General features: G+C 35.6%; 1 protein-coding gene across 1 annotated transcript; it reads left to right on the forward strand.

The window, feature by feature from the left end:
• Positions 1–528: 528 nt before the first annotated feature.
• Positions 529–7,420, forward strand: LOC127120267 (uncharacterized). Its single transcript, XM_051050676.1, has 15 exons — positions 529–1,149; positions 1,243–1,419; positions 1,848–1,972; positions 2,057–2,192; positions 4,350–4,499; positions 4,588–4,641; positions 4,764–4,859; positions 4,944–5,003; positions 5,158–5,232; positions 5,338–5,391; positions 5,736–5,837; positions 5,935–6,585; positions 6,667–6,783; positions 6,881–6,988; positions 7,097–7,420. The coding sequence occupies exons 1-15, from the start codon at positions 745–747 to the stop codon at positions 7,244–7,246; spliced, it is 2,460 nt and encodes an 819-aa protein (XP_050906633.1). The 5' UTR covers positions 529–744; the 3' UTR covers positions 7,247–7,420.
• The last annotated feature ends 2,005 nt before the right edge of the window (positions 7,421–9,425 follow it).

The following is a 9,425-nucleotide window of genomic DNA, read 5'->3' on the forward strand; positions in this document are numbered from 1 at the left end:
TCGATAAAAATGCATTAGCTTTTAAAAAAATCGGATAAAAACTCATCAATTTTTAAAAAATACAATAAAAATGTAAAATTTTCACCAATTTCCAAAATTTGGTATATCAAAATTTTTAAACTGAGTTAAAAAATTGGTATACCAGAATTTTCAAAAAATATGAAATCTTACTGGTTCTCGATTTTTTAAGAAAATCCAATAAGATATTAATTTTTTCATAAAAAATATTGATTTAAAAAAAAACTCGATATAAATGCATCAGATTTAAAAAAAATCCGATCAAAACTCGTATTAATTTTCTAAAAATAAAGGAAAAATGTAACCATTGGTACCAAATTTCAAAATTTGTTACCAATTGTTTTACTTCCAACTACTAAATATTTCAAAATTTGCAGTTTCTTTTAGAATGAATTGTTTTGCCCACTTAAAATTTTAGGATAGATAAATAGTAATAAGAAAACATTTTGATGAATACCAAAATAAGGGGTACCATATATATTTAGGGTGTGTGCACAAAATCTCTACCATAAGGCACTTTCAACTGAAAGAAAACTGATGTGTTTAAGTTCAGAGGAGAAAGAAGATTCACTAACACGTGGCTATTTCTGGGCCGTTTGATTAATCAAACGGTGCTAAACAAAAACACCAAAAACACAAACCCATTCCCTCTTTAACCTAGTGATACTGCTAAACCAAAACACGACGCCGTAACGTACTTTTGCCGATATTTTCATTATCACCACCATGCCTTCTCGCGGCGTACCTGCGGCGGAGGCTCTTCTAGCCTCCGGTCGGAACTCCGAGAAGCTAAGCCTCCCAGCTCTCCAATCGAAGATGAAGTGCGACCCTGAAGGCTACGAATCGGAGCTTCTCCTTATCCGCAGCCAATTCAACTCCTCACTCGAACTCTTCCAGCAACAAGCCGCAATGAACTTCACTTCCATATCTGGAATCAGTAACGATCCCACCATTGCCAAAGATCTCGCCGAGAAGGCCATGTTTCTCTCCCACATGACTAGATTTTACCCTAACCACCTCGATGATTTCCCTCACAAACTCGCTGATTTACTTGGATGCGCCGCACGTACGCTTCCGTCTGGACTTCGTAAAGACCTAGCTAGCTCTCTTATTCTGCTTATCAATCGAGAGGTTTGCGTTTTGGTTTCTTTGTAGTGAATGTGCTTTGAAATTGAAAGTAGCATATTGGTTTGATTTGTTGATTTTTTATTGTGAGTTTTGCAGATTATTAATATTAAAGATACACTTCCGTTGTTCATGGAGCTTCAAACCCTAGGCGATAAACCGTTGAGGGAGTTGGCCTTTAATCATGTTGTTAAGAGCATAAAGCGGATGAATCTAAAGCGTAAGGACGAAGCCAAAAACCGCGCACTTCAGAACATTCTTTTCGCCATGCTTCAGGTTTGTGAATATTTAGTTCTTAAGAAATTTGTTTGGTAAACTATTTGTTACCCTGGAGTTTGCTTTTCTGGCTGTTAGATTTTGATTAAAAGTGGATAAAGCACAAAATTTGTTAATCTTAACACACATTTCTAAGTTGGTGAATGGCTTTGTATTATTTGAATAGGATGAGAATTTGTTAATCCTAACACATTTCTAAGTTTGTGAATGGCTTTGTATTATTTGAATAGGATGAGAATTTGTTAATCCTAGCACACATTTCTGAGTTAGTGAATGGCTTTGTATTATTTGAATAGGATGAGGATTTGTTAATCCTAACACACATTTCTAATTTAATGAATGGCTTTGTATTATTTGAATAGGATGAGGATTTGTTAATCCTAACACACATTTCTAATTTAGTGAGTGGCTTTGTATTATTTGAATAGGATGAGGATGAAGGCCGGGCCAAGAGGGCGCTTGTGACTCTATGCGACCTTCACAAAAGACAAATATGGTTTGATGAGAGAACAGCAAATGCAATTTGCACTGCTTCCTTCCATTCATCGTCAAGGTATTTTTTTATCTGCTCTGTATTCTATTGTGATTTTTTTTAATCAATGGTCTAATTGTTACAAATTTTCATGTTTTTTTTCAGAATCTTGATAGCAACATTATGTTTTCTGCTTGATTATGAGAAGATTGAAAACTACCACGATAGTGATGACTCAGACAGTGATGAGGAATTGACCGTAACACCTCAAGTTATGCTTACAAGGGAGACAGTTTACAAGGTTGATCGTCTGATAAACATTTAAGTTGAATTAACACTTTTATTCTTTTAATCTTTAGCTAAATTAGCTTTCATATAATCACATATCTGTTTTCCAAACCCAAAAGAATAATATATATAAGTTGATATGATTGATATTTGCATTGATTATCTGAGGATATATTTAGGAATTTTGAAGAGGGTGGGGTTGAGGGGTCCATAATGGAGTGGAAAGGTAATAAATGTTATTCATAAATTTTAAATAATGTAACAAAGATCAGATCTTGCAATCTAAAATAAGATAACAGCTCTAATTCATTATTAAAAATATGCCTTAACATGCCACAGTGAATAGAATACTAGGCACACAATCATGTCTAAGAGAAAATGAGATCCATACCAGTTAGCCAAAATTTTCAAGGGCCACACTTGTAGGACACATAATTTAGCAATTAGCAAGTGCCTAGTTGGCATTGTGAGAAGCTAAGAATCAAGAGTGTATTTGAGAAAGAAGAATACGGGGTTGAGTGTGAGGTAGTTGGAGAACATTACATAATATCGGACGAGGTGGTATTCTGTTATATCATTTGGGTAGTATAGGGGAATATTCGCCTGAATGAGTAGATATATGGGAAAATGAAGCGTGTTCTTGAGGGCATCGGCAGAAGGCCATCATCTGAAATCACATTACATGCTGTGGAGCTTTGTAGATATCTATTTGACTTGAATGTTACCTTGAGCACTGTGTAATTTATGTGTTAAGAAATTGTGGTTGGGCCTAACTCAACCTTACAAAACCGACTTGTGGGGTGAGGATCGTCCCCACTTATAAGTACATGTTCAGGCCATATATTGTCTGATGTGGGACTTTTAACATACCCCCTCACGTCCGGGACTGCACATCTGGAGCGTGGAAATAAATGGTGGGTGGTCCGATAGTGGAAACCTGATAGTAGGTGGTCCACCGGATTTTAAACCAGACTCTTGATGCCATGTTAAGAAATTGTGGTTGAGCCTAACTTAACCCTGCAAAACCGGCTTGTAAGGATTGTCCCCACTTATAAGCATGTGTTCAGGCCATATATTGTCCGATGTTGGACTCTTAACATTATGTTTTGTTCAAATGGGTCTATCTCTGGATTTCTGTTAAATTTTACGACTTGTGATGTCTTGTTCACTTGGGGTCTATCTCTGGGTTTTTGTTAAATTGTGTTGTCAAGTCTGGTATCTAGTGCATATATTGAGATTGAACCCAATAGTGCAGGATAGTATCAAACAAGATAACTTCAATTAACAAGAAGTGCTTGGTTACAATAAATCTCACTTATAACTTATAAGTAGAGAATTAAGCTCCAAGAGAAGATTTTCAAGTTTTATATTTAACATCATGCAGACACATAAAAACAATTGAAGTAGGAATGATTCCATCAGGCTTTAATTAATGCCTTGATCAATCTGATACACAGCTTAAAATCGTTTATAAAAAGTAAAATATTTGACATACCAGCAACAAATGAAAAATTTCAATAGATGTTGATATAAGGAGGTGCATGTGCAATTTAAATTCTGGGAATAACAAGACAGGCCTGATATTTGTAATGTCAATCAAGGAAACATAAATTGACACTAACTTTTTGGTTAGATCAATTTTCACTTTTAATGCATACTGAGAAGCAAAAAAGCTTAGTAAGTTGGCATGTAGAAATAACATGTACATTCCAAACCCTTCTAGTTGCGAGGTTTGATCGGTTCAGATTTCCCTCTTTAACATCTCACCCTTTTCTAATAAAACTCCCAGCAACAGGTTGAAATCTTTTTACCACTCGACCCATGGTCTTAAATTGTGGTTGCATTGCTGCTCGTGATATTGCAGAAGTTTGTAGTCAAATACAACTTACACAAATTGTTGTAGTGGGGACATAAAGATGACCCTAATATTGTGGCCACAATCTCAACTGTTGACTGTTTTCGAAAACTAGACTGAGTAACTCCCTGTTCCACCCCCTGCTCCACTCCCTGCATCCAAACTTAGTATTTAGTACCTTTTGTTCTCACACTCATTCATTGGAGATAAGAATGATAGTAGCATTGTAATATGTTTCAAGTTGTTGATGAATTTTGCAAATTGCACTTAGTTATCAGGAATCATGGGTCATTCTTATTTCTTATCGAAATTTAGGCAAGCCACCAAGGCACATCAGCTAGCAAAAAGAAAAAGAAGAAGAAATTGGACCGCATAATACGCGGCATGAAAAAGAAACAGCGCGGATCATCTGAAAAAACCAACAACATCTATTATTCACCACTCAACCATCTGAAAGACCCCCAGGTTTGTAAATTTGTCATTGTCATCATAGATACATTTCCTGTTTGTTTTACTCTATAAAATCAACATCTCGATTCCATGTGATCTGTAGGGTTTTGTTGAGAAGCTGTTCTCTCGTCTGCAGAAATGTAACGAACGATTTGAGGTACACAATTCTAATACAAACCAAAGCAACATATGCCTATATTGTTGTAAATGAAGACTTTCAATATGATTTTTAAAGATTCCATTTTTACTGGTTTGTACAATTACATTTTCAAATTTTAGGTCAAGATGATGATGTTGAAAGTGATTGCTCGAACAGTTGGGCTTCACCATTTAATTTTACTTAACTTTTACCCTTATCTTCAGAAATATATCCAGGTATCATTAGTTAAATTTGGTGAAGTTTGGTATTCTATAAATAACTGAAGTGTGAGAATTGTAATGTATATCTTTTGCAATCAGCCCCATCAACGAGACGTTACAAATTTGCTTGCAGCAGCGGTCCAGGCTTGCCATGATGAGGTACAGTATATTGTGATTTCTCTTAACCAGATTTGTTTTTATAATTATTAGCTTTTTCTTTCAAAATTTGATTCTTACGTAATTTTGAAGTATGATGCTTTCTTTTGTTTTTCTTTATATCCTATTTCATTCAGGGTGTTATTATTTGACACAGGTTCCTGCAGATGATGTCATGCCCTTGTTCAAACAAATTGTAAATCAATTTGTACATGATCGCTCACGTCCAGAGGTATTTATTTGAATCTGTTTATTATTTGATATAGTACTATGGAGTTTTTATTATGATAGGGGCACTTGACTTTAATTTGTTGATGAGTTTGGTTGATATTTTTAGGCTATCACTGTTGGAATAAATGCAGTAAGGGAGATGTGCCTGCGTATACCACTGGTAACCACTGCAATTTCATGATTCTTGGACATATATGCATTTTAATGATTTATGTTCGAACGATATATATCTAGTACATCCAACCCGGATTGCTTTTAACCTGTAGGATTGAACTAAGCTGACTAAAGGCTTCTAGCACATCCAAGACATATATGTCTTGGGTTTGATTACTACATGTATTCCTTCATTAGTAGATCATCCATGAGTACCTTGTTTCGAAGGCTTGTGGCATGATCCTTGGAATGGGATAACTCCGTTCCTTAAAACATATATTCTTTGTTTTTTGTTAAATTCCTAAACTCCTTCCTTTATCCTATGTTGATCAGTTTGTTTGTGGACTGTAGTTAATGAGTGAAGATTTACTACAAGACCTTGCCCTCTATAAGAAGTCACATGAGAAGGGAGTTTCAATAGCAGCTCGATCTTTGATTACATTATTCCGAGAGGTGGTTACCGTCACTCCTTTGTATGGGTGTGTGTGCATGTGTAGTAAAACATCTAGTTAAGGAGGGAAGACATCTGATTAATGTTGTTTGCTTGCAGATTTGCCCTTCACTACTAATTAAGAAGGACCGAGGGCGACCTACTGACCCCAAGGCTAGACCAAAGGCTTATGGAGAAGTCAATATTGCGACTGACGTTCCTGGTGCTGAACTGTTGCAGAATAGTGACGATGATGTTGAGCAGGATGGTAATCATTCTGATGATTCTGCACATAGTGACTCAGACGATGACCAGGAAGATGATCAGGTAAGTTTAAATCTCAACGATGAGAACCAGCTAGGCAGTGATAACACCGGAAGTGATGATGATGAAGACAAAGATCCTGATGTTGTATCAGAAGATGAAAACGATGGAAGTTCTGATTATGAAACCAATGACGATGTTGAAGATGAGGATGATGATGATCTAGAAGACAGTGAAGAGGATGATGAAGAGGATGGTGAGATTTCAAATCATGAAGGAGATGGTGATCTGCATACAATTCATGATGGAAGTATGGATACAAAAACTACATTAAATGACTCGACAAAAAAGAGGAAGTTTAGAGATTTCAATGATCAACTTATATCTGCTGATACAAGTCTCCGGGCTTTGAAGAAATTGGCAGGAACAACAATAGAGAATTCACTGCCAGAAAAGGAAGATGGAATTCTTTCTAATGAAGACTTCCAGAGGATCAAGGAACTAAAGGTTTGTTCATCTCTTATTCAGCAGACTCGGGTCTAATTTCTGTAGCTGTTATCATGTTGAATTTGTTTACTAAACTCACAGGCAAGAAAAGAAGCAAGAACTGCATTAGCGCAACATGGGCTTGTAAAGTCATCAACAAATAAGATTCCAAGCTCTGATCAACTTAGTTTAAAGCGAGTTGATGGTTCCATGCTTGAAGTAAGTAGCTCTCTGGCTTGTTTAAATTGTTTCTGTAGATGCCAAAAGGAAAAAGCACAGGCAATAAAATTTTCTTATTTATATGCGCACCTTCTAGGCTCATGTAAAGAAAAAGCTTAACAAGGAGGAGAGGTTGGCAATGGTTAGAGCAGGGAGGGAGGAAAGAGGACAGTACCATTCTCGAGCAGCTGTAAAACAGAAAAAGGTATGTTAGTTGCTCGTATTTGCTCATTTAAAAAATATTTGAATCTATGCATTTTAATTGTCTTTCTTATGCGCTCAAATTTGATGTATGTATATTTTGTTTGAACAGACGGGTGGTCTTAGTAACAGACAAAAGGAACACAAGAAAAGCATGCCTCTAATTGCGAAGAGGAACAAGATAGCAAGAGTTAAGCTAGAGAAAAAGATTAAACGGCAGAGGTCTGGCAAACAATTCCGGGGGAGGAAAGCGTGGCAATAGGAGGCAACAAATATGAATCTGCATTATAAACTTATTTTTTTTGTTATTTTTGAATGTCATTTTTACTTATTGCTTGAATTTTGTTATATTAAATTTTGACGGTGTAATATTTATAGAAAATCCTTGGATTGAATATTGACTATGCATACCAGAGGATCAAATTTTATTTTCCTAGTAAGTTGGCATAAATTAAAGGATAGTTTCTTGTACCAAACTATATCCGAGTTTTGGTCTGCTTCTGTGGTTTGGATGAAAAGGAATAGTTAACTAAATAAAACTAAAGGATTAATATGACATTTTTGTTATTGTTAAGGGATAATTATGGACCTCAAAATTAAGTTAAGAGACATAAAAACGTGATTCGGTAAACATGTTTGGCACTTTTGTTAAGAGACATGAACACTTTACATTTGCTATTGGCAGATACTAACACGGTTCTGTTTGGAGCATTAGTTATAGTTAAAGAAATGACATTAAATAAGAGATTTTTTTTTTAAAATAACCATTTTTTTTCAATTAAAATTTTAAAATAATATTTTTTAAAATATTTTTCGGAATAACCACCTTTCATGAAGCATGCACTAGTTGAATTTATGCATATATTTTTCACTAAACATAGGCGCCAATGACCTGGATGCATCCATTGAAAAGTTGTATTCACGAGCGTCACATGCAATGACGCATGCATGTGTAGGTTATGTGAGGGCGCCACATGCATGCATAGTGATTCTATGTGTGCGTCAATGCATGAGGCTACTGTTCCACCACTCATATATTATAAATACAACATCTTTCTCCCATAGTTTTTCACACAACTTCTTACCCTCTCCTTATTTTCCTTCAATCTCCTTCAACTTCTTACCATCTCCTTCCATTTTCTTTCAATCTCCTTCAATTTTCTTTAAAATGTCTCCATATTCATGATTGTGTCCTTATATTCACAAGAGAAATGCCGATTTAATTTCTTCAGCAGTGCAACCTCCGATGAAGATCCGATTTTGGAATGTAGATACGTTCGAACATCTTAACAAAACGTTGAATCGTTGGTTAGATGGAGACATTGCAGATGGTGAAAGGATCAGAAGAACTTAATGACTTGATAAGACGTTCAACCAAAATGGAGAAATTCGTTTCTGGGTGGATATTAAAACTGACAGAGACGTTCACAAGATCTTGTATACTTCTCACAAAATTATTTTGATGGTTGTAATCGCATGTTATGTTATTTATGTGTTGTATTTGCTTGTGATGATATTTTATTTATTGTAGTTTCTTGTGTTGTTGTTTAATTATTGTATTTGTTCTGCTTATCATATGAAATGAATGTTGTTTTTAATATAAAGTAAAAGAGTTACAATTAAAATTATCTTGCTGTGCTTGTTCAAACACTGGGGCAGTCAGTACGATTATGACAGGGCTGGCGACATGAACTACATAATCTAACCATTTTGTTCACCGTATCCATTTTGGTTCAAATACGGGTGCTGTTTTGACGGTCATTTTTATTTTTCCGCATAATTTCATTGTGCTAGAGAATGTCCCATTGATATGCAAACCAGTAATCCTCTTTTGCCACAACTAAAAAGCTAATTTTATAAATATTTCAAATGCTTATGACTTTGTAAACTTCGGATGGTAAGTTGGAAAGATCCCGTCAAACCTTTGAACACGTCGCTATGACATGGGAGCAGGGCATACGAAAGGCTTGGAACTTTCCGCAGTCGCACCAACCTTTATCTAGTTCCACTCGATAATGTCCCCTCGATATACCTTCAATGTGATCCATTGACTCAACAACATTGTACCAACCTTTAGTACGGTCAAACACCGTGACCACATGTGTGTTAGCTTTGACAGCTTCCTCTTTAATGAATTTCATTGAAGCATCACTAAACAACTGCCTAGATTGTAACACTGAACTCCATTTGAAACGTTTGATCTCAAACAGCGCCCCTGGCCTAAAATAGGTTGCTTGCACTAAAGCGGTTATAGGTAGGTTTCAGATGCCTTTGAAGACAGAGTTCACTGATTCCATAAGGTTTGTTGTCATGTGACCCCATTATTGACCGTTGTCATGTGATTCCACAAGTTCATTAATTTAAAATATCTTAAACAATATTATTCAAGTATAACACTAAACAAAGAATCTACTGAGTATGAAAAGATAATTAAAGCTCAA

The sequence above is a fragment of the Lathyrus oleraceus genome, chromosome 2 (assembly GCF_024323335.1).
Source record: "Lathyrus oleraceus cultivar Zhongwan6 chromosome 2, CAAS_Psat_ZW6_1.0, whole genome shotgun sequence".
Classification (NCBI taxonomy): domain Eukaryota; kingdom Viridiplantae; phylum Streptophyta; class Magnoliopsida; order Fabales; family Fabaceae; genus Lathyrus; species Lathyrus oleraceus.

Excerpts from the sequence above, each read along its gene's own strand:
- LOC127120267 (XM_051050676.1), top strand. The coding sequence starts at position 745 with ATGCCTTCTCGCGGCGTACCTGCGGCGGAGGCTCTTCTAGCCTCCGGT. Across the intron at positions 2,193-4,349 it reads CAAGGGAGACAGTTTACAAG|GCAAGCCACCAAGGCACATC; the intron begins GTTGATCGTCTG and ends ATCGAAATTTAG. Across the intron at positions 4,642-4,763 it reads AATGTAACGAACGATTTGAG|GTCAAGATGATGATGTTGAA; the intron begins GTACACAATTCT and ends TTCAAATTTTAG.